Source organism: Halichoeres trimaculatus, unplaced genomic scaffold, assembly GCF_033239565.1.
Source record: "Halichoeres trimaculatus isolate MK-OKI-2021-1 unplaced genomic scaffold, fHalTri1.1 fHalTri1_scaffold_12, whole genome shotgun sequence".
Lineage (NCBI taxonomy): Eukaryota > Metazoa > Chordata > Actinopteri > Labriformes > Labridae > Halichoeres > Halichoeres trimaculatus.
The window spans coordinates 29,774,421-29,799,673 of NW_027437190.1; the positions used below are offsets into that span (position 1 = coordinate 29,774,421).

General features: G+C 38.9%; 1 protein-coding gene across 2 annotated transcripts in view; it reads left to right on the forward strand.

Annotated features, from left to right (window-relative positions):
• znf385d (zinc finger protein 385D) overlaps positions 1–25,253 on the forward strand; it is a 293,782-nt gene that overhangs the window by 94,111 nt on the left and 174,418 nt on the right. The window contains exons 1-2 of one of the 2 annotated variants that reach the window (XM_074682774.1): positions 6,749–6,854; positions 13,969–14,068. Coding sequence is in view for 1 of the 2 variants with exons in the window: in XM_074682772.1 (XP_074538873.1) it covers positions 13,969–14,068 (100 nt within the window). In the remaining variant the exon portion in view is untranslated. Of the gene's footprint in view, positions 1–6,748; positions 6,855–13,968; positions 14,069–25,253 lie in introns of those variants that run through there. The other variant, XM_074682772.1, reaches the window with a different exon arrangement.

Genomic DNA, 25,253 nt, shown 5'->3' on the forward strand with positions numbered 1-25,253 from the left:
TAAATAAGCAGAAGAGATACGCGAGCAGAGAGTTTATCCCCACAGAAAGCAACATTCGTACGAGTTTTCCAACAAACATCTTCTCCTTCCAAACTTCTAATTAGTTTCATATTTTTGGATGAAGGGAATATCAAAGCCCTTGTGTTTCCAATCAGGTCCAATTATTTTAATAGGAAATGACATCACTGGAGGTCCAAGGTGGGCCAGTAAAGCAATAGAACAATCCTCCCCTGCCCACTGGCACGCACACACCACAGCCACTCCACCTCTCCCTATATTTCTCCCTCAAACTGAAATGAAGTGTATTTCCTTACGAGCCTGCACCAACAAAGGCCAAAAAACCATTATTGTGGGACTCGCGCAGACACAGCTGGATGGCTACGGGGGAAAAAAAGAAAACAAATGAGCAGAATTCCCCAGAAAGAAGCCTGTTATTAATTACAAAGGGCTGATGCGGATGGCTTGAATCGCCTGAGCTTTGGAAAGCAGAGGGATCAAAGAAGAAATGAAGGATGACAAATAACCTGCGGGCTGAGTCTGCTGGAATTCAAGTAGTAAGAGATACAACCCGAGTGAGAAAGAGGGGAAAACACACTCTTATGACGTACTCTGGACAGATAAGTAGACACATAGAGAGGCTGTGCATCTGGAAATGTCTCTTAAAATATGAAATGAATGTAAGATATTCAAGTTTAATGTCAAAAAGTTTATTATTAGGATATTTTTTCAAGATTTTGTTAACATGGCTGACCCATTTTGACTGACATCTGTTCATGGCACAGTCAGAGACAAATCTGTCAAAGTTAAACAGAACATAGAAAATATGGATGACACAACTGCTCCCAAAAGTGAAGCCAAAAACAATCTCCTGATTAGCTACAGTAAAGGTCATAAACCCAGCCTCCTTTATGTTTACAGAAGAGACATGTTACACATTTAATCAAAACACTCGTCACGTTTGTGATGCCACCGCCAGGTTTAGGAGAATCTGGGCTGATAGCAAAGGGTTAGCAAAGGCAAGGGTGCCCTGTGTAACACAAAATAATGGTTTTAAAACTGGATTAAAGAGAGACGAAAACCGTTAGCGTCCTGCTCTGCCGTTGCTCATTTAATCTGAATTTAACTTCATCGAACACTCATATTCCATATTAACTATAAAAAGTCTCAAAAACATCAAAATAAAACACAAGTAACATACAAAGCAAAACAGACACTAAACTATATAAACTCTCTATAACCAAAAATAAATAGAACCAAAAATAATAGGGGGTGTCTGTTTTAGTACAAAAACAAAAAATAAAGCGTTTCCAACCCACTACATTTGATTTCTTGTTGGTTTCTGTCGTGAAAAGTTAGTTTGTATCATTCTGATCTAAAGCCCTATCTATGGTAGAAAGTCCCAAAACTTCATTTTTAAGAAAAATAAGTTAGTTCAAGAGGTTAAACTTCTTGCTAACTTTTAGAACATGAAACCATTTACCCACCCAACTCTTGGTTTGGTCTTCTTGCTGCCTCACTGTGGCATGGCCCAGGTGGCTTTGATAGCAGCTTTCAGCTGGTCTGAATCGTTTTATTATTATTTTTTTGTCCTTGTGCGTCGGGTGTTTCTCATCTTTTCTCGATAACAGCCCGTTGATTCTCCACAGGGTTCAGGTCAGGCCAGTTGGCTGGCTGATAAAGCGCAGTAATCCCGATACGGCATCTCCATAAAGCTTGTCAGCAGCTGGAAGCACGCGGTGCTCTAAAGTCTCCTGGTTAACAGCTGCGTTGACTTTGGAGTGAAGTAAAGCACAGTGGACCAACATCAGCAGAGGACATAAAGCTGCAAATCATCACAGACTGAAGAAACTTCACGCTGGACTTCAAACATCTCAAAGTCTCAGTCCAGACTCTAGGACCTTGAAGTCCAAATGAAATGCAGAACGGACTTCCGTTTGTGTCTTTTTAGTCCGAGATGCTTCTGATTCTGTTTTGGTTCAGGGGTGGTATGGTATCAGGAACAAGACGAGATAGATAGACGAATGGACCTTTGTTGTCCCTTTGCAAGAAATTTTGTTGCCAAGATCTGTACAAAGTATACAAAAACCATACCGTGCACATCAACCCACACATCCCTCATAAACCTACTTACAGATACACACACCAATAACATCTTCCAGGAGTACCTTTCCTACAGACATCTCTGAATAGTGACAGGCCGACAAGTTACACCACTTGCCAATGGATGTTTTCCTAAACCGCCTACTACAATAGCACTGCCTACTATTTTGGCTGAATTTCAATATGTAGTTGTCAGTATGTGGAAACTTGCAAAATCTGCAGTATACTAAAAATCCCAAGATGTCTGAGTAATCTAGGAAAACTTCTCAGTATGCAATGGACCAGTCTACCTGGTATACTGTTTCCACAATGCACGACGCTAACGCTGTTTGTCAATGCAGGTGGCAGGTTTCGGTGAATTACTGGCATCTACTGGAATGATTTGGCATTATTATTACAACACAATACTAATGTTAGACGGTCTGTGAGACAGAAGTGAAGTGAATTGAAAGAACCACAAGTAAATCTTGTCACTTCCAGTCGTAAAAGAGATTTTTACTTCTACTAATTCATTAGCCCATATAAACCGCTAATTTGCTTTGCAAACCGTACATGGATTATATAGAAGTGTTTTTTTTTCCCATCAGCTGTAGGAAATAAAAATCCCTTTCAGATTTATTTTCAGGAAACGATATAACTTTTGGTGTGAGATTAGAAAACAAGTATGATGATACTATATGATATGATTGGCAAAATAACTAAAAGGCCGAGATCTGCCCACTGATTGATTTGTACACTTATAATAAAGGGAAAAAAACAAAAACATCATCTGTAGCTCTGCATCCTAAACCAGAAACCAGAGTAGTATACTACAAAACAGACCCAACAGAACAGTCACACTACGTACTATAAGCAAAAGCAGAAGGTAGTATGTAGTGCCTACTACATACTACATTCACCTGTAGTATATAGTTGGTGGTTTGGAAAACAGCTATGAGTTGACTTCCATTAACTCTTCTCCATTGTAATTCAGCATCGTCCCAGTTCCTAGAATCAGGAGATCTCAGCAGCAAAATTTTAATTTTGATAATGCTGGAATCCAGTGAATCAACTCACACAGGGTGTTAGAGGAAGTCAGGAACTGAAAGGACTTTAAAACACTTGGCTTATCTTCAGTTTCAGAGTAGAAGACTCCAAGTTCACGTCAGCTCATTTCTACAGACCCTACGAGTTGAGTCAGGGTTTGTAGTGAACAGGTCAGAGGTTTTTAGAGCAGGGGTTCTCAGACTATTTTAGACCATGGAGCCATTTCAGGTTAGATATTTCTCCAAGGACCCACTCCGTATTAATGTACTATATAGTATTTTGCAACAATAGAATTTAATTACATTTATACTTTATTTTTTGTGTTTTGTTTTGGGTTTTTTTTATATGAGAATTGATCTCATGGCACAAAATTACATTTGAGCAAAGAATCAGAAAAAAAATAGCTGGTTTTATTGGTGCAAGATGATTACAAATGTTTCTGAAATTATTCCACAGACCCCCTGGCTATGGCTCACTGACCCCAGGGGGTCTGGGACCCCACTTTAACAAACACCGTTTTAGAGGACACTAACAACAACAAAGATGAGAAGAAGCACTGTGACAGAGACGGACCACACATGGATCTGGTGGAAGTCCAGCAACAGTCCACTTCTCGTGAAGTCTTTGACTCCACTTTTCTTGACAATCCTCTCAAGGCTGAGGTCATCCCTGTTGCTTGATCCACTTTTTCCCTTCCGGTCAACTCCATTAATCTGCTTCACCACAGCACTCTGAAAAAAGCCTTTTCAGCAGTGACCTCCGTGACCCAGCCTTGTTGAGGATGTTGATGATGGTCTTCTCCACATCAGTCCAGTCAGCAGTCTTCTCCATGATTGCGGTTACATGACTAGACTTGGAGATACACGGTATTTACACTTGAAGAAGTATTATTTTTAGATTCTTTTTCAAACTTTTTGAATATATAAAGATGGATCTGCTCATCACAGGGTTTGTATATTACAAGTATGAGGAGCTTTGAAACACCTTTTTATTGATTTAATGTCACTTTAATCATTTTTATTGCCTGTTATTTAACATTAGAAACAATCTGACAAATTTAACATTAAATACATGTTTCTTTGAACTGTATTGATTCAGATCAGCTCCCATTTTTCTCACTCTTACAGCTTCCTCTCAAGTAATTGCTCTCAAGTCTCTCACCCAGCTATTTTCCTCTGAATTTTAATGGCATCCCTGACAAAGGACAACTGAGGCAGCCTATTTTTCAGTTTGAGTCGCTGTTATTATTCACCCCAGTTCAATGTGTCACTAGTGTGCTGTCAATGGAGCTGTCACTTTGACAGGCTGGGGGCTTTGCTGAATGGGGAGCTGCTTAGAAACACAGGAAACACTGTCAACCATATTCATACCCTTCAATTCTGCACATGTGATCCCCCCTACTGGTGTCTGGGAGGCTTCCCAGCTCAGGACACAGCATGAAACTCAACCACCATTTATACTCTGCCAACCGCACGCACGAGAGTGTTTTAAGAGTTTTATTTCTAAAAATGCAAATTTCAAAAAGGGGGAAAAAATCCAACCACGCATTAAAAATTCCAGTGGTTAAACTCTAAAAGTGTCATAATCCCAAGAAGAAACAGTTCCCCTCCTTTGAAGAGGCCTGCAGCGGGTTTTATGTAACATTTTGTCGCCCTGATGTGTCAGATATCTTAAATTTCGATCAAAGCTCTTCATGTGCAGACTGTTCAGACACTAAAAAACGTAGATCTGTGCTAAATCAAAGAATCTGCCAACCCTTTGACAAGCAATGGAAATCTCCCATCCTGTTCACTTCACTCATCTCAAAATCTTTCTAAAGCTGAAACAAGTAAGATTTAATTTTACCTGCTCATGGGATTCTAAAATGATTGAATTATCAGGATCAAACCTTTTATTTGTCTTGCTGAGTGACTTCACGTGTCGGACTGGGTTAAGTAGTTGGAATCTCTAATTTTACAGGAATGCTAAACTGGAGTCATGCTGCTTTCACGAGGGTCGACAGGAAATTAAATTCATCTGTGGCTTTCCCCCCCCCCTCTTCTCTCAGATGTCATGAGGCTTGTTGGGCAGATACAGAAGCGTCTGAAAGCGCACTAATAATAGTGTTAAAACAATAAGCATGTTCAGCTGTGGCAGTAGGTTTGTTGAAAGTAGATCTACAGCTGTATACAAATCTGTAGTAAAATGAATGTGAAGTTAATAAGAAGTCTCAACACAGATGGAATAATATAAACACTGAATTCCTCCACGAGTCATTCAGATGTGATAATTGCATTGGTTGGACTTTTTGCTTTTCTTGTGTTCATTATGTGTTTATAAGCTGACAACCAATTCAAGGAAATTAAAGTAAAGTTTTGAAGCAACTTAAATAGCTTAGTAAAAAGTGGAAGGTCAACTTCAATAAACTTGTGTTAACAACCAGGGCTGCCCCTGTCTGAAAAAAGATCATGTTGACTTTCATTTCCTCCAAAACATCTGCACTTTGTTTTCCAGCTGCAGCAGCAATATATCATTATCCAACATCAAGACACTCAAAGGAACAGAAAATGAAAGAATAGAAATGAGTTTCTCATCAGGCCACTGGGGGCTGCAAGCCCAGACATCTAACAGAAGTCTTAACCATTTATAATCAAATGTATCATATCCAATACATGAGTTTTAAAGACCTCTATCTCATCAACATGATCAACAGTTTCCCTAAAAACCTGTTTTAAAAAAATGTATTCTTCCCCCTTGAGGGTGATTATGCAAGTACAGGCAGCTCAAGTTGCATTTGGCCTTTTTTAAAAATAGCTGCTCTCATGAAATCACCCACACACTTTTTTTTTTTACATTTTTTTTCAGGTAAATCATAAAAACTAAAAAAAAAAAAAAATGTAAAAACTAAAAAGTTGCCAAAACCATCCAATTAAAAAAAAAGGATTACTAACAGAATGATAAAGCAATATTTTTTTGTGTATTTTGCTGAAAGATTTTAAAAACATGTCAGTTCCAAAATAAATAAACAAATAAAATAAATAAATGAATAAATAAATAAATACATATTACAAACAAAGTGATATAGCATTTATTTTTTTGGTATTTTGTTGAAAGATTTAATAAACATCTCTGTTCCAAGATAAATAAACAAAATAAATAAATAAATAAATAAATAAATAAAGAAAGAAAGAAAGAAAGAAAGAAAGAAAGAAAGAAAGAAAGAAAGAAAGAACTATTACTAACAAAATGATAAAGCGATATTTTGTAGATTTTGTTGACAGGTTTTATGAACATTTCAGCTCCAAAATACATAACTAACTGACTAACTGACTAACTAACTTACTAACTAACTAACTAACTAACTAACTAACTAACTAACTAACTAACTAACTAACTAACTAACTAACTAAATAAAGTCTGGTTATTTTTGATGGGTCAAGCTTTACGGGGCAAAGTATGACAGTTCTACTCTTGTGTTGCAGTTTTTTTTCCACTCACCTTTCTTCTGCAGCCTTTTACTTGTTGGACACACCCACCTCATCAAGCAGCTCAGAGCACCTGAGCACCCAGCTGCAGCTCATCTGCAATCAGGCCAGTATTAAACCTCCTCTGACTCCAATTTCTTGGCCAGTTTGCCCCCAGCTCTAGTATCTGTTCAGGTGTCCAGATTCTGACTCTCTGCCTGTCCTGGACCTGTCATCTGATGGTACTGATACCTGGTTTTGATCCTGCAGCCTCTGCAATGGAAGGTAATGATCCTTTGTTTTTAACTTTGGATTTATGAGGTTTGTTCTGTTAAAAGGAACAGCTGGTATTTTGTGTTTTCCTTTTGGGGTTTAAACACCACATATTATGGTATCAATCAATTAATCAATCAAACTTTATTTGTATAGCACTTTCCATACAGGGCTTTGTAATACAAAGTGATTTACATGGGAAAAAAATATATATATATATTGATATACACACTCACTTACTAAAACACACAAAGACTTAATAAGGAAATTCTGACTGAAAACAGAATTAGAGGACTAAGGAAACGCCATATTGAATTAAAATGAGGAAACACAGCAGCTAAAGCTAAAATAGCAATCAATTAATTAAAAATAAATACATAAATTAATAAAAATAAAAATAAATCAAATACTAGAGGGTAAGATAAGTAAATGTGTAAATACAAAAATAAATAAAATAATATAAAATAAAAGTTGGATAAATAATATGGTAAAATGAGAAAGTTTAACATCAGGTGCATAATAAAATCAGCCAAAATAGAATAATAAAAGGAAAATCATTAAACAAACAATAAAATTCCATTGAAAAATATGAACTGAAATGTAGAAACAAAACGAAATAAAAGGGTTAAAATAAATTAAAATATAACATAAAATTTTAATAAATATAATCAGCTTAAAGCCAGATTAAAAAAGGTAGGTTTTGGGTGTTCCTTTTAAAAATATGAACAGTATAAATGGTAATGGTTTGAATGAGTCAAACCATTTCAGTGGATGGTGACCCAAGATAGAAAGGGGCAAAGTTTCCAGACAAAATTTTGACTGTTAATCCCTTTAGATTAAAGGTAGGGTTTGCAGGAATTTTTGTTGTTAGTAAACACAGCATTCAAATTGGGCTCCTCCCCTTTGGATCAGTACCAGCTTCAGCACACACCCACTGCCTCCAACAGTGACTACGTAAACACTTTCACTAGCTGAGACGTGAGAGCCATGCAGCTGACTGGCATGTTAGCATGAGTTAATCACAAGTATTTGACGTATACCTGGTTAGCAGAAAGCTAACTCTTCATCCCGTGCTGCTCTCCAAGTGCCAGAAAGAGTTAGTTGGTAAAGGATTTAATCCAAACAAATGAAATCCACAGATTTCTTTAAATCTACAAAGTATAATCTAATCATCCAGTGTAGATGAGCTTGACAACATTGTGAGTCCAACTGGTTCGCCAACTGTATTTAATGATTAACACTTAGCTTTTTTTATGTCAATGTTTAAATGTATCAAAAAACTAGCACAGATAATCAACAATAAACAGATAAAGCCCTAATTCTACCATAAAGTCAACCCATTGGTATAAAGGGAGTCCTCAAACAGCACTCCTCTCCAGCTGTTAAAATCTTTGAGCGTTTGACTCATTCATCCCTTCGGTTGGGTCCATCTTTTTTTAAACCCATTGTTTGTTTTGAAAACCCCACAGATGTTTCTCTTCATTCATTGTAAGTGTTGAAAACCCCTTCCCATGTTTGTCCCTCTGAAGTCAGTGGACCGAGCCTGAGCTGCGTCAACACCAGTGAACTTTGGACTAACATTCAAGGGGTGAAAGGAAACAGCAGTTTAGTGGGAGGTTTATGTTGCTATGGCTGGGCTCTCAGGAGAGTTGTTTGGCAACAGCACCTCTACAGATCAGATTTGGAACCCGCTTTCTGTCCTCTGGTGGTCGGGAATCAATATTGGAACCAGCCAAACTCTGAAAATGTCACTGGCTGCAGAAAACACAGTTAAAGGAATGGGAATCCCCCACTCTGCTCGCCACGTAATCCTCTAATGGTGGGAAAAAACTGTTTATGCACAGAGCATATATTTTAATGCCCTGTACTCGTTCATCACACTCCAAATCTGTAAACACTTTCTGCTGCTTCTTCTTCTTATTTGAGCTTCAAAACTGAGGGCACCTGCGGTTAACTCACCATAACCATCCAGTTCCCCAGAAACATCAGCGACCAATTAAAAGCCATAAAACAACACCAACAAACCATGGCTGGGATGAAGCATGACAAAGGTTTGCAGAGTGAGTTAATGAGTGGATTAAGAGACTCTGTATGGTAATAAATGCCTAAGTCCTGTAACAAGCTCAGTAAGCCATTAAATGTATCCAATTGAGGGAAAAATAGATGTTAGCATGCAAATAACCACTGGAGGAATTTAAGATGCTAAGCTGTGATGTGAAATCTCAAAGGAGGACTCTGAGGGATTGTCTTAGTCTGCATTTCAAACAGAAATATCTGGAAAAGTAGTCAACTGATTGGCCTGAAATTTGGCACAAGTCTTCATGGTGCCAAGAGGATTGAATGTTACAGTTTTGGTGACCCCCTGACCTTTAAAGAGACACCAACAGCAGGTTACATTTCCACTTTATTTTGATTTATTAATAGGAGAGGTATATTCTTGGATGAACCCCAGCTTTGATAATCCAATTACCTGTCTTTCTACACCAGAATGATAATCAATGTATTTTTTTTTGTTAATACTTCAACCAAAAGTAGTTGGAACAGTTCACTGTCATGGCACCCATAAGATGCATCCAGGCATTTTGTCTCTCAATCCCAATACATTGGTAAGTTTGTAATCTCGAAGATCTAAATTTATCACATCATCAGTTTGAAAAAGGGTTAAGATCCAGAGATCCAGATAGTTAGATATCCAATCCAATCCAACTTTATTTGTAAAGCACTTTAAAAACAGACACTTTTGACAAAACTGCAGAAAAAATAAATAAAATAAGATGAATTAAAACAGATAGCAGCTAACATGAAATAAAAAAAAAAAATACCTGTGAAATACAAAAATTAAAATAAATCTAAATAAATAAATAATTATGAAAATAAAAAATAAATATATAGATAAATAAATAAACATAACAAATAAATAAATTAATCAATATAAAAATAAAAAATAATAATAAAAAAACATTAAACATATTTAAAAGATAATTTAAAGGTGCAATTTCTGAAAAGATTTCCATTTAGGTGAGTGCAAACATTTATGGTGCTCAGTGGCTGAACCCCATTTACTGTAATGATCTCCTTTATATTTATCTACCTCAACTGCATATAGATGAAATAAATGTTATACATCTACTTATACTATATTAACACTAACTAGTCGAACACTGTTATACTCATGGTCCTCAGAAGTTATATCCCAGCTACAGCTGACACCAGAGCTAAAGTGGTCTTTGAGCTTCTAAACGGTGGTTTCTAAACTGGGTCTCTGAAATTCTGCACAAATGTTTGATAAAGTATCTTGAAATCTGATACTGACATCAGTGTCCCCACAGGGTGAATAATAATTAATTTGTTTAGCCCTTGGCTTGTCATCTGACACCGTGATTAGGGTTTTAATTGGCTTATTATTTAGTAAACAGCCCTGAGATTTACAAAAAAAAATGACTTTAATGATCCAGTTATTAGACTTTTATCTCTGACATTACATGAGATTTTGAGCTTTAAATGAAATGTCCCCCCAGGTGTGGGATGGTTGAAATGAAATTTGATACTGACTTTTTTTTTTTAAACCCCCATAGGATGAATACTTAAAACTTTAGTGAGCCCTTAACTTTTCCTTTGGTGCCATGACTTGGCCTTTAATGGAGGGTATGTTACCTTCAAAATAAGAGATTTATCTTTCATTCATGGTTTCCTGGGGATGAATCCTGGCTATGGTTGGCCATTAGAGGATAAACTGACTTGGGATTAGAGAGTGACATAGGAGTGGATTTTCACTCCTGTCCAAATCCATTTTGGTGTGGTTTTGAGGGCTTTTTTTGGGGTGCTAGAGAGAATATTATGGGATGTAGGGGGGTCATGGTTGGTATCATATGTACATTTTGGGCGTTCATAACGTGTGTGCCAATTTTGGTGAGTTTTTGAGCATGTTTAGCAGGTCTTTAATAGGCGATCTACTGAAGTGCGGAACAATAAGAAAGCAATGGATAGAAGACAGTAGAGTCCTCGGCCTGAGCAGAGGCCGAGGACTCTAATAAGAGTTGTTGGTTTTGAGAAATTCTTCTACAAATACAAACTGAATCATTCTGATATGTGTTTTAGACTTTCATGACCCCCAGAGTATAAACTCAGAGTGATGACTCTTATCAGCCCTAATGTCTTCTTTTGCACCGTCATGATGCTTTTAAATAGTTCAGTAAGTTAGTTTATGATAAAATACCTGTTAAACTGACAATTCTCCCTCTACTTTCCATCTACTTCTACTTGCTACATGTGAGGATGCTAGCATGCCAAGCTACAGGAGTTTGAAAGCCAGCATTAGCATTTACCTCGGCTCGCAGGGCTTCAAAGTCTTGGTCCAGTTTCAACATCATCTCTTTTTTATGTTGCAACACAATGAGATGTTTGTTTCCCAGTTTGATAAAATGGTACAGCTGTGTAAGCAGATTTTTAAAAGCTGTTCTTGTGGGACTTTTAACTGTATAATCAAATTTCGCAACCGGAGAAGAACGAGTCAATTGCATGACATCGTTCACATAAACACAACGCAGTAAACTCCCTCCAGACCATTGATTTGAAAAAGCATCTTTCTTGTTCCTGTAGTGGAAAAACAAGCAATGCACCAAGGTTATCGTGACTGCAGAGATACACACTGTTAGTCGTTTCAGTGTTTTCATTCATGAGTAGCCAAAGACCACAAAACTTCGTCAGACTGATGTCATCAAAACAAAATAACTGCCGTGATAACCCCGGAGTGCTTTCTGTAGCGTCTCCACCAGCCCCCAAATCCCACAGCATAAATAAAAAAACCCATACGCACAAACAGCTCCTCGTTTCACAACACGCATTTTCCTTTTACTCCCGTCCCTTGGTGATAGTCATGAGGGCACAATTCAATCAAAAAAACCCACCCAATATAATTCATTTGTTTTAATTCAATTCACACCCTTCAGTCGTTCTCAAGGGGAGCCATCTGGTCCCAAACTCATCCCTCTTTTCTTTCTCTCTGCGTTACTGAAGCGCTGAACAAAAGACGTACAGCTCTTCCTCCAGCTTCTCCATCCATTGACACAAAAATTGCAGCAGTACATCAGCGCAACGAAAAAGCCCGGGGTTAAAGCTCGCTCGTGAGTCGTGCCGGAGGTTAACAGACCAGATGTTTCAAGAGTGTGCTGTTATGAAGACCGTGACTTATGTGCAATAAATTCCAGTCACAAACATCCCTCAGTGTGATGCTGCTTTTTAGTGTTGCACCATCTCGGCTGTCAGTGAGTACATAGTCTGAGAAAATTAGCCAAGCTGGGCCAAATTGTTTCCATCTCCAGGAACATGGTGTGTTAGGTCACACACTGGGCTGCACTGTATCTGAGGAAAATGTAATTCTGGAGGCTTTGTAATGGATTGGGCTGTCTTTCTTTTTTTCTTTGTCTTCCCCAGTGAGAAAAACAGTGTTCTTGTGGAGAAATGAGCTTGTTGTTGCTTCCTTTTGTCCTTTAAAATCTGGGCCAGACAGGCGGCACACTCCACTGCTCCGCACGTGTCCTCAAATAAAAAAGAAAATTCATTGTTAATCAAAACTTCATCCTCACAGTGCTTCCTCCATCATCACAGCCGTTCTTATTTATAATTAAACCATCCTCATCTGATTTTAATTATCATGAATTAATCAATTTAATGTTTAATTGCGAACCACTAAATTTATTGTATCAGCAAATAGAGGCCAGTGATTCCCAGCTCCTGCAAATTTTACTGCAACCATAAAAAATGTCATTGCAAACACTGTGAATAGGTAAACAGCCACAGACTTGAGCCCAACCTCAAGGGGTCACTTTGCACGAATGCATCCCGAGCCAAAAATATTTACGAGCCGTTTAATGCCAAATGCAATTCAATGCACGTCTGAAACGTCTGCAGAGGTTAGAGATCAGATTTGTGATTTGAGAGTCACCGTTCCCGGACTGACAGGAGAAAATGTGGTTAGGGGGAAATAAATTAACAATGCTTCCCGCTTCCTCAACAAGCAGCGTCCTCATAAGAGCCCCATCAGCGAGCAGCAGACGGCAGGCTGTGATGTGATGGGAAACAGTGGAAGTGGGTAAATGAGCGAAGAGAGACGGGGGGGGACGCCGTGCCGGGCTGACACTCCCCGGATAAATAAACCCTCAAAACAAACTCGGAGAGATGTTCTATGAGATTACGCTACACCTATCAGAGAAATTTGACACAGCTCCGGGAATGAAATGTGTCTGTGGAGAGGCGTTTTACCGAAAATAGGCCTGATATCACACAGACCAGATCTTCCTCCTCTTTTTATTTTCTCCTCTCAGTCAATGCCAGACGGCTCAGATTGTCTTTTACAGCAGAATCCACAACAGGCCTCTGACAGTACAGTTCATACAAAGTGTTAAAACTAGCATCACCCAAAAACACTAATTGCTATTTGGGTTTCTGCACTGCAAAAACTGAAATTTTATCAAATGTTTTTGTCTTGTTCAGTAGAAAATGTCTTTTTAAACTTAATTTGCGCCACATTCACCTGACTAGTTCTGAAAAATGACTTATTTCAAGTTATTCAAAGACAAAAAATCTGCCAATTGAACAAGAGAAAAGTTGCTTGTATTGAGACATTAATCAAATTTTAACCAAATTTTTGAGCTAATTTTTCTTGTTCAATTGAAAGATTTTTTTACTCATTGCAAGCAACTCAGACCTCATTTCTGTCTTCAAATAACTTTAAACATGACATTTTTCTGGACTTATAAGTTGAATGCAGCTCAAATCAAGTATAGCAAGACAATTTTATACTTAAACACTTGATAAGTTTTTAGTTTTTTTGCAGTGTGGGGTCCAAGGATGCAAACAGTCAACATCAGGGTTTAAAAATTCTAGAGGTCCAGAGTTTTTTTTTCCCTCTTCTTTGATGTCTACAAATCCATACCAAATGTTTCCCAAAATGTTGTATTAATTTTGCTGAATGAGGGGACTATACAGTCCACTATATTTAGTGCGTAGGGAATGAATGAGAGTGATTTCAGACACAACAACAGAGTCATCAAAGTCTTCACAGCTTGATGTATCTATTTTAAACTAACACAAGAATCTACTCTACTGTTCTTATGCTGCATTCCAGGAAACCTGTAACTCGGAAATTTCCCAGCTGAAATCTCAGAGTCCTGACCTGAAAGTGTTCCAGGCAAATGACGACTTCGGTTTGAGCGCAAGGATTGCTGGTATGTAAACATACTTTTCTTAATCTTTTCAATCACCAAAAGAGCCCGCAACTTGCTCATTTAAAAAGGAGGAGGGGAAAAGGCATATAAGGTTACAGAAGCTTCAAATACTTCATATTTTATGCCATTTGTCATTATTGATTAATTAACTGAAAATTAGCTAGCGCCAGAGCAGCTGCCAATGATGTGTTAACATTAGCACATTGGTTCCTAACCTTGTTGGAGGAACCCAGCCCCACCAGTTTCATATGCACATTCACCGAACCCTTCATTAGTGAAAAATATAATATGAATTTATTCAAATTTAAGACATAGGTACATGGTTTTTTTTTAGCGGTGCACAAAATGAACGGCGCATAAACATCACCTTGTTCCAAGAACACAACCAACACAGTGCATGTACTCACAACAAATTACATACCAGCAAATCAGTGTGACTTCTGCTGCTGCCTTTAAGAGACCAGTTCAGATATGTGTGGCTCCACCTTGGTAAGTGCCACTTCCTTTACTTTTGCTGGTGCGAGACTAGAGATGCTCAACTTGGCATTGCAAATTATGCAGATAGGATGCTGATACATCTGAATCCATGTTGTACATATTCGTCGGACCACTTCCTTCTTTTGCTCAACATAGTAAGTATGGATTAAAATATGGCTAAGCGGGGCATTTCATCACAAATTGACACAATGAGTTGGGTGTGTCTTGACCTCCACCAAACCACTGAGACAGACTCACAGAACCCCTAGGGTTTGATTGAACCCAGGTTAAGAACCACCGCATGAGCAGATGATTAGCGTTAGAGCAGTAACTTGCTATGATAATTTTTTTCTAACCCGATGTGACTTCATAAGTCATAACTCAGAGTACATCAATTCATTAGGAGTTTAGGGGTGGGAAGTTTCTAATTCGAATGCCAGTCCAGTGCACTTTTGTGAGTTACAGGTAGGTAAAACACGTACTATGGGTTGCCTGGAACACTTACACATACACTCACATGAACTCACATGGCACACACAACCTTGGACTTTGCAGAGGGTAGGTGTGTGGGGCCCCTGATGAAGGCTGGGTGCACGCTCCCCCTTCGCTGAGCAGTGACACTTGTGCTAGTCTTTGAGTTTTTTGTCTGTTGTCATTTGCTTATATGCTGAGGTGTTTTTTCTTTCTTTATCTCGAACTACGCCCCCTGCTGGGGAATAGTCTGGAATTGACGTTTTTTTCCCCCTGTCCTCTCCCAATGTTGTTATTGCTTATCTAGTCAAAGGAGCGCTGGGTAGCTGGCACCTAGGTTTATCCCATTCTGATCTTCCTCTGTCTAAGTTTGTCTTCTTTCATGTCTTGGAAGAGACGTAACTGCAATTTCGTTGTACTTGTTGCAATGACAAATTAAGTTCTATTCTATTCTATTCTATTCTATTCTATTCTATTCTATTCTATTCTATTCTATTCTATTCTAGCATTAGAAACCAACAGAGGGACATATGTTGCTTTGTTAGTATGTAAACTGTGTTTTGGCCAGTGAGTGTGTGCTCCTACAATCCTATCAAGTGTTTTTGTCTTATTTTAAGTAAAAGTTGTCTTATACTTGACATGAGCCACATTCAACTTATCAGTCCAGAAAATGTCTTGTTCCCAGTTATTTAAAGACAAAATTGAGGTCTGAATTTCTTGTAACAAGTATAAAAAAATCTGCCAATGTAACAAGAACCATTTGCTTAAAAATTTGCTTAGAATTAGAATAATGTCTCAAAACAACCAATTCAGACTTCATTTTTGTCTTTAAATAACTTAAAACAAGACATTTTTCTGGACTGGTCAGGTGAATGTGGCTTATATTGAGTCCTAAAAGACATTTTCTACTGAAAAAAAGACAAAAACACTTGATAAGATTTCAGTCTTTAGCAGTGTAGGCTCTATTGTGGTCAATGATAGAGGTGGACGTGTGTCGTGGATATTGATGTTCAATCACTAGTGAAGACTAAACCGTTTTGAAGCTTTGAATCAAGTTATGAAAGTTTTATTTTTTGGATTGCTGAGTGCGACTCAGTCTGATTTCATAAATGCATTTTTTCCTCCTTCAGACCAAATTTCCAGAGGCTGAAAAACATAAATGATTAAAAAATCTGTTTGCAGCAGCAACTTTACTTCCACATATGTTTGATGTGATGTAAAAATAAACCAAGCTTGAAACTTGTTGACTACACCTCTGAGATTTGATTTAGATTAGCACAGATGCGCCTCTTTGCTGAGTGACTTCCCCATAAGGCTTTGCAATCTGTATGCAAAAGGATGGCTTATTTTTTTCCATTTACCCCACAGATGATAAATGAACGAGCCTCTCTGTTGTCAGCTCCTATTTGTCAGGTGAGGGGGTTAGCGGGCCTCCTGTATGTAAAGATGGGACACATTCGTGTTGTTACGTGATCCAAACCAGGGTTTAACTCATCTATTAGGTTTCGGTTTCTAACCCTGACATGTTCATCTGATGAAGCAGCAAGGATTCAACGCAAAAGCAGCGGCAGTGTTTAAACACATTACCCCCTGTTTGTGTGATAACAGCTCAGACACAGTCGACTCTACAAGCGCTGTCACATTTCTCCGCTCGTGTGTTAGCAGATATGGGAGTGGAGCGGCGCTCTGCGTGTTACCGTGTTGCTGCAGATAAGGCTTCAGGGAGATGCTGTGTTCATCACTTTACAGAAGGGTGAAATAAGATGGTGTCTCGCTGTCGTCCTGCCGGCAAGAGCAGATCTCATCAGAGGAAAAGGAGGCCATCTGGAAAAAGGATCTTAAAGGGAAAAGTGTGTCATGCCAGTGTTGCTTCTTCCTTTTGTTTCACCTCTACGCCTCGTTCAGTCCTAACATGTCTAAAAATTCACCTCAAATTTCGTCTCTGAGTTTTTCAGCTATTTTTCTTTCCACCCTTACTTGCTGTGATGATTTGAGAGCACGAAACAACTCCTCTCTTCAGCCGAGCCTTTTCCACTAACAATACCCCACGGTCTTTAGGCCTTGTTGATAAGTCAGACAATGCAGCTCGCTGAAGGACCCTGACTGAAGTCCTCGTACTCATACATACAGCGCTTTCTATAATGACTGCCATCCAGGCTGTATAGCATTTGCTTTATAATTGTTCGATTTAATTTGATCGCTTCACCGCTCCTCATCTCTTTTTGTTTCATTGTGTTCATGGATTGTCGCCTCCAGCTTCAACCGTATAAAAACTGGTGCGATGTTTTGCAGGTGAAATGACGTCTAGACCTTGAGTGAACCTGGGAAACATTCAGTTGTGTTCAAAATTATTCAACCCCCAGCAGTGAATTGTTTTAGTATGTTTAATCGGATCAAATAAAGACTTGTAAAATAAACAAATGCAACTTGAATTACAAAATTTTTGTTATGTATTGATTGATTTTGAATTGTTGTTACTATTGATAGATTGCACAAGTCTGTATTTCACTGTTGCAAAAGTATTCACACCAAGTCATCAAGTCGTAGTCAGTACTCGGTTGCAGCTCCTTTGGCAACAATAACAGCTACCAATCTCTTTGGATAGCCAGCAATGAGTTTTGAGCAATGTTGTTTAGACAGTTTCGCCCACTCCTCTTTGCAATACCGCTCCAGCTGAGCCAGGTTCCTCTGTGATCGCCAATGGACGGCAATCTTCAGATCCCGCCACAGGTTTTCTATCAGGTTGAGATCAGGGCTTTGACTTGGCCAGTCTAGAACCTTCACTTTATTCTTCCTGAGCCATTCTTGTGTCACTTGAGCTGTATGTTTTGGATCATTATCCTGCTGAAAGGTGAACCCCCTCCCAAAGTTCAGGCCTTTTGCAGACTTGAAGAGGTTCTTCTCCAGGATGTCAATGTATTTCACACTATCCATAGTCCCTTGTACAAGGACAAGCTCACCAGGACCGGAGGAAGAGAAACAGCCCCACCTCCATGTTTCACCGTCGGGATGGTATGAGCCAGATCATCAGCTGTGTTGGCTTTGCGCCAAACATACTTCTTGGTGTTCAGGCCAAAAAGTTCCATTTTTGTTTCATCTGACCAGATCACTCTTTCCCACATCGCTGGAGTGTCTTTCAGATGTGTGGTATCAAACTGCAAATGAGCCTTGAGATGTTGCCCACACAGACCTTCCTTGTGTAAAGTGCGGGGTATTGTGGACTTGTGTACATTAGTCCAAGCAACCTGGTGAGACTTCTTCAGGTCTTCAAGAGTTACGGGAGGGTTTCCTTCAGCTTCCCTGAGCAGTTTCCTCTTGGCTTTTGCCGTGATCTTGGAGGGACGCCCTGTCTTCAGAGGTTCACAGTGGTACCATGGCGCTTCCACTTCTGGACCAGTGATGCAACAAGACGTTTTGGCACATTGAGTGAGCTTGCAATAGCTGCATAGCTTTGCCCATCTCTATGCTTCCCTATAACTATCTCTCTGGGGTCTTCTGACAGCTCCTTGGACTTTATGGCTATTGTCTGCTGACAAGCATAGGGTGACTGTGGACGAGTCACTGGTGACTCTGTGATGCAATAGTTTATGGTATGCAATCATTTTCGACTCGAAATAACAACTTTGGTGCAAGGGTGTGAATACTTTTGCAACAGTGAAATACAGACTTGTGCAATCTATCTGGAGTAGAGTGCTTAGGAACAAAAACAGTGATGAATTGTTGTGTTTGTGCTATTTCCTTTCATGCAAACAAATGAAACACACTTTTCCTTTGTTCTGTGCCGAGATATTCAGTTTTGGTTATGGGGATGAATACTTTTGCAACCCACTGTAGATTGACATTAACTTTTTTGCTCACCAGCCACAGTGGCTAGTGGCTTCCCAGAGTTACTAGCCACTCAGCGTTTTCACTAGCCACAATTCTGTTGTTGGATAGTTATGTTAAATGTGATTAAAGCCAATGATGTCATGCTAAAGTTTACTTAAACTAAATTTACAACCTTTTTAAATGTAAATGACCCCCGTGCATACTCAAGTACAGACCACATAAATGTTTACAGCCACAAGTCATTATCAGGTATTCGCTTCTGAAACGGTTGTGTTGAATGTTGCGCTTCTTTAATATAAAAAGTATGCAGTCTATTAAGACAAAGTCATAAAAAGAGGAGTTTGTTATTGCATTAAAATCTTGTGAAGGTTGAACCTAAACATTTATTTACAACCGCCATTTTTCCAGTAATAAATCAAGTTCCATACTTTCTGGGCTATTAGTCTGAATTATTTGAACACAACTGTTTGGTTGAAATATCAAAGATTTTCTAATTGAGCCCTCTCATCTCTTCACCTGCAATAATAGTGTTCACACAGAAACATGTGAATGCATTTGATAGATAAAAACACGTCTAAGAGGGGAAACTTCCTGAAGGAGTGCATTAAGAGGCTACTGGGCATGATTTTCTCCGTGGTTTGAAAGCTCACTTTGCTTGTTCCTGAGGAATAATTGGCGAAGACAAGACGAGAGCACATTAAAGCATTTTCAGTGCCGCTGCGTGAGTCTTCTCTAGTGTTTGAGTCAAACAGTGAAGAAATGTTGAGAATCAGAAAAAGAGGAATTGTTAGATTCAGCAAGCAATTAGCTTTGTCCTAAAATTGGTTTGAAACAAGAGAAAATACAACTGGAAACTGGGTCGTGACTGAACTTTGCTTCTTTGTGCTTTCAGGTGGAGAATGATTTCATAGTTGAGCCTTTTTATTTCAGATTTCTTCCCAGATAGAAGAAAGAAATCCTTGGTTTTTAAGTTTGTAAACAAAATAAACACGTTTTTATCCATGTGTGTAGGTGATTTTGAAATTGTCTGTTCATAATCCACAATTCAAAATGAGATTGTAAGCATCAGTTTGGTTGCTTCTAGATGATATTTCTGTGGTCAGGTCAGGTTTTCTCAGGAGAACACAAATTCACATTTGGCCATGTAGAAAGAAAGACCCTGTGAAGACACTTAGCCAGCTGTGAGCTGGTTCTTGCTGAGCCAAATGTGCTGGATCACTGAAAACAGCCTGAGCTCCCATCACTAGGAGCGTACCTGCTGAGGTTGTTTTACCTCGTAAAGCAAAATGGTCCAAACTTTGCTCCTGTGAGATGAGATGGTTTAACTAAAACATTTTTTCAGCACTGCAGAACTTCAAGTACTAGAGGACACAGGGACTGTTTTTATTCAAGTAACTTATACACCTAAAGATGCTATGAGGAGGATCTGTTTTAATTGGACTCCTTTGCCACCTTGTGGCCCGGAGTCTCCGCACACTGTTGTGAATTACTTTTAGCAAGACATGTGTTTGTTTTGGAATTAAATGGAGATCGGATCAAAACAACTTTACTTTGTTCAAGAAAACTTTTACTGGATATGATGGGCCGAGGTAACGTATTTATCAGGACAGTTACATAGTGATATGGTTTGAAACATGACATCAAGCAAACATTGTAGTAGCCGGCTATATGTTAGCAACATGGGCAGTCCGGTGCTCTGATGTGTCTGTGGGCTAATGTGACAACAAGTAAACACTGTCAGTTTGTAAGTAGCTTAGCAGCCGTTTATATTTAGCGATGCTGACAGCCTGGTGACGTAAGACGAATCTGTAAGGTGTAACAGCAGTGAATCCTAGTTATGTCCTGTCAGTCATTTACCAATCGGAGCTAACGGAACCTCACTCTTCATTTTATTGATAGACTCTCAAGTTTGAACAGACCACTGCAGAATAACTGCTGACTGTGGGTTAGAATGGACATTAGCATAAACAGTTTAGCTCCTGTGTTAGCATTTAGCTCGTGCTGTATCGCATTACTGTTCAGCTTTCTTCTGCTCTTCTGTCCTTTTTTTGTCTGACAGTTAGGCTCCAGTGTCCACCATCACTACAAAATTAATCACAGAAATCATTTTCAGCAGAGAAAAACGCAGATCTCTCTTCTTACTATTGAAATTCATCAGCCTGCGTTGTGTTGTCAGGGAGACCTAATCAGTCTGCTCTGGGCCCAATCATGAAGCTGAGGCCATGGCCACATGTAGCCAGGTATTTGGAAAACCATATATATTTGTATATGTTTACACCTGTCGGCCACACGACATCACACCTTTACGTCACGAAAAAACAATGTTTCTTGAAAACTCCGGCCAAAGTGAAGATTTTGGAAAACTCTGGTTTCATGGTTTCGTATGGACGCCGGCACCCACTTCTCCCCTGCTTCTCAGGGGATTTTCCCTGTGTGTGGAAGAAAGTATTTTTTAAAAACGATTGTGAGGGGGATATTTGTTTTTTGAAAATACCTGGTTGCATGTGAACATGGCCCTAGAGGTAGCAATTAGACTGAGATAATGACATGTTAAAGTATTGGTTACAATCAGGCATATATCTAGAAGGGAGACTTTTTCAAGATCACTGAGAAACTCCTCACAGCCTCTAAAAAAATGGATGAATTTATCATGAAAATGTGCTTCATGGGCATCCAAAGCTAAAAAAAAAACACATCAGAGGACACAAGATGGGTTAAAAAGTTATGGAATGGATAGGATAAAAATTTTGTGGGCTAAAAATGTTGTCATCGTGTCGAATAAGTCTTTAAAACATAATGACAAACTATCACAATAAAATCCAGATCCATGTAAAAATCCTGAGATATTCCCCCCAACCTCCCATCATTTAATCCTGCTTTACTTTATGCTAACTGTGTTGAATCAGCGGCATGAAGTGGAGTTCATTCAGCAGATGTGTTGGCAGAACCTGCTCTCACCACAAACTTTAGAGTCTGTCGAACAACTGAAGATTTTAATGAACTTGCTGCTAATTTGTTTTCACCTTCATTATGTTGTTGGGTAATTTGCCCGCTGAGGCTGATGTGGTTTCTGAATTGTGCTGAATCGGCCTTGGCAGGTTGTTGTGTGGATTGAGCCAGCTGAATAAGACTTAACCTCACTGAGGCTGAGCATGGAGAGAGCTTTATGTTGTTTTCTTTACTTAATGGCCAATTTAACCTTTTTAACCCAAGGAAAGTGATATAAGAATCATTTATTTATTCAGTCTTGTTTTCTTCCTGTACTTGTAACACCTGCTGCATTTCATACACATGGTTAAGTTTATGCAATATCTGACTGCAGCCTATTCATTCTTGTGTTTTGCAACATTAATACATAAAACCCTTTGTTATACAATATGCAAAGCAAATGATGAAACTGACCTGGAAGCACTCTCTGTGCCGTGTTGTATTTCCTGAGATTACTTTGTTGTTTTTAATTAAAAACTCCACAATCTGAGACAGGTGTGTTTCCCAGCATAAATGATCTCAGACATTCATTCACAATTACATAAACATGTTTTGACGCGTAAGAGGGATGAAAGCGTTGCAGTCAAACATCACAGGCCGTGGTGTTTGTGTGGGTGTAACGCTGAAGGCTACAAGGAAAGATGAAAAACATACCTGCAGGACCGGGTTCACGCTCATCACATGAAAAGACTACAAACGGCAAAACAGACTTTTAGACTTCATTTGTAAACTCTGGAACATGGCGGCATCGATTCTCTTCTCCATAAAGATGCTGCACAGGTGAGAAGCAAATAAACACAAGCTGCCAGGTTCATGTAGGGACTCAAATCAGAACCCTGGGATGAGCGTTTGTGATGCAGCACTTTGGTTCTTCAGATGAGCCTCAGTAAGTGTCCCTGCTTAAAATACTTTCTCTGTTTTGCTTGACCTTTTCCCTTATAGCCGTTTCTTCTTTGAAAACATTATCAAGTGTTTGTGATTTAAAGTTTTAGAGAGAAAACAGGAGTGTGAATCATAGTTGAAAAATCCAGGGGACAAAAGGAAACGCTGCCCTGAGCCTACATGTTGGATTTGGCTAGCTAGCTCGGTATAGAAGCATGAAAAGCCCATCTTTGGTCAATTATCAGATTAAATGTTGTCTTCTTCATTATAATGCATCAAAAGTACTTGTAAGTTAAAGATATTTCAAGTATTTTTGCTACTGTTGGCCCAAAAGAGTGTGTATTAGCTGAAGTAAAGAGATATAATGCTCTATACATAGGTAAACAAACACAGATGACATCTTTTAGCTCACTGTTGTTTGGCAGTATTTTTGACCAAGAAATGGAGGTTAAGTTCTGTTTATTCTGTGTTTGCCTATACTGGTATATTACTTCTTCCTGAGTGATATGACAGGCAGTTTTTAACCTGCACAGAGGATCAAAGGCCTGTGGTGCTAACTCTGGTAGCAAACATTTTGATACAGTTTACCCACTGACTTGGTGATCCCATGTTTGGGTGTATTGCATTAGAGGGACTCCGTTTTTTTTTGTTTTTTTTTCATATTTAATTTTTTTTCAGGACTTTAAGTCTTTATTTAGTGGAGGCCAGGCAGTGGATGGAGCAGGAAACAGGACAGGAGAGGAGAGTGACATGCAGGACAGATGCACTGTTGGATTTGATCCCTGGCTGCCCAGTCAAGAGCTAGTATCATGGGGTGTACAATCTAGACTGCCCTGCAATACAAAACCCCCAAATTATGCTCAGTCTTGACATTTTTAGTGAGTATTTCCTTGCGTCTAGACCTTTCAAATCAAATCAAACTTTTTTATTAAGCACATTTTATCCAAAAAGATGTAACATAAAGTGCTGTACAGTCCGACTACTCATTCATGGCACCTGATCGGAAGTCAATGTGTTAGCTAACACTAGATCCCCCCTCTTGCGTTCCCTTGCAGCTGGAACTGTGATGCATTAATTTACAAAACCAGATCAAGCAGGACAGGAAGTTGTACGCAGAAGCTACCTAAAAACAAAAAGTTACTTTCAAAATTAAAAAAAGTGTCTAAAGCTATCATGTTTAACTTGACTATAACAACAAACCAATGGAGTGAGTAGAGTCAGGCCAGGAGTCAACAGGTCTGAGGTTTTACAGCACGACATGAATTGGAAGAAGCTCGTTGATGGAGTGGGAAGCATGGGAACTCTTCAGTTCTTTGACTCCAGCTGTCTGGTGTCCTGCAGGGTGCAACAGAGCTGAATTGGACTAGACCCATCTAATGTTTTCTATTGTGAGGGCATCTTCTGAAGTGGAGTTTTTATAGCCTCTATTGGACTTATTCTTTGTTATGTATCTTCATTATGTGGTCGATACTATTCTTGTTTTTTTTTATATTTCAGACTGTACAATAAATACAATGTACAAAATAGGTATGAGTGGTAATCATTCAATAACGAAAATTTAAATAGTCGATGTGGCAACTACTTAAATGTATTTTCTCAAGTGTTTTCACCGTCCGCTTGTTTTAAATGTGGTACAACTATCAGATATGGTGGCTGGTTGGTGTCAGACAATTTGCAAAAGTCAAAACATGAATGCAAGAGCAAAAGCACAAATGCAAAAGCTACAACACAAAAGCTTTGTAGGAGTCTCACCACATAACGTCCTTAATAGTACTTATTTTTCTTTATTTCCCAGAAAAATATTTCCAATTATATTTAGCTCTAGGAACCAATAACGTTCACTAAAGCAACATTCATAACAGCTGGAGGTTAAAAAAAAAGAAACCATCATTTACTAATTTTCACAACTTTTTTCTGTGTCCATTAAGAAAACTGTCCTCTTAACTTCCGCTGTGGCTGTACTTTTGCTGTGTTGTGGCTTTTGCATTTGTGTTGTAGCTTTTGTTATTTAAAACTTTTCTGGGTAAAAAAAGGATATAAACTTTGATAATATCTAACTAGCATCTGTCAATTTTGCACACTCATTAAAAGGATCTCTGTCTCTTTATATCTGCAGAGGAGGGCAGTGAACTATTTGAATCATTGGTGAATAGTTATCAGTGACTCTTATAGTATTTGTGCATGAAATGCCCATCCCTAGACCAAAGCAGACATATTTGTGAAGCCAGAAAAGGTAAACAAGTGTACACAGCATGAGTGAGTGCTCCGGGTGGACTGACCCTGAAAAGACAGTCTGGGCATGTCCCTGTGAGCAGCATCATCCATATGCTCTCCAAAGGCCAGAGTAAAACTCCCTGTATCCATGTAGCTGTTTGTGACTGTGCTCTCTGACAGCTTCAGTGCACAGACACACATGAGAGAAGCTGTGAAGGTAATATCCACCTGAAAAACAGCGCTGCACAATCCTGGACACCCTTTTACACCCTCTCTGTGTTGTCACCTTAAAAGCCCAAAGCCAGTGTTTACTATTCATATATTT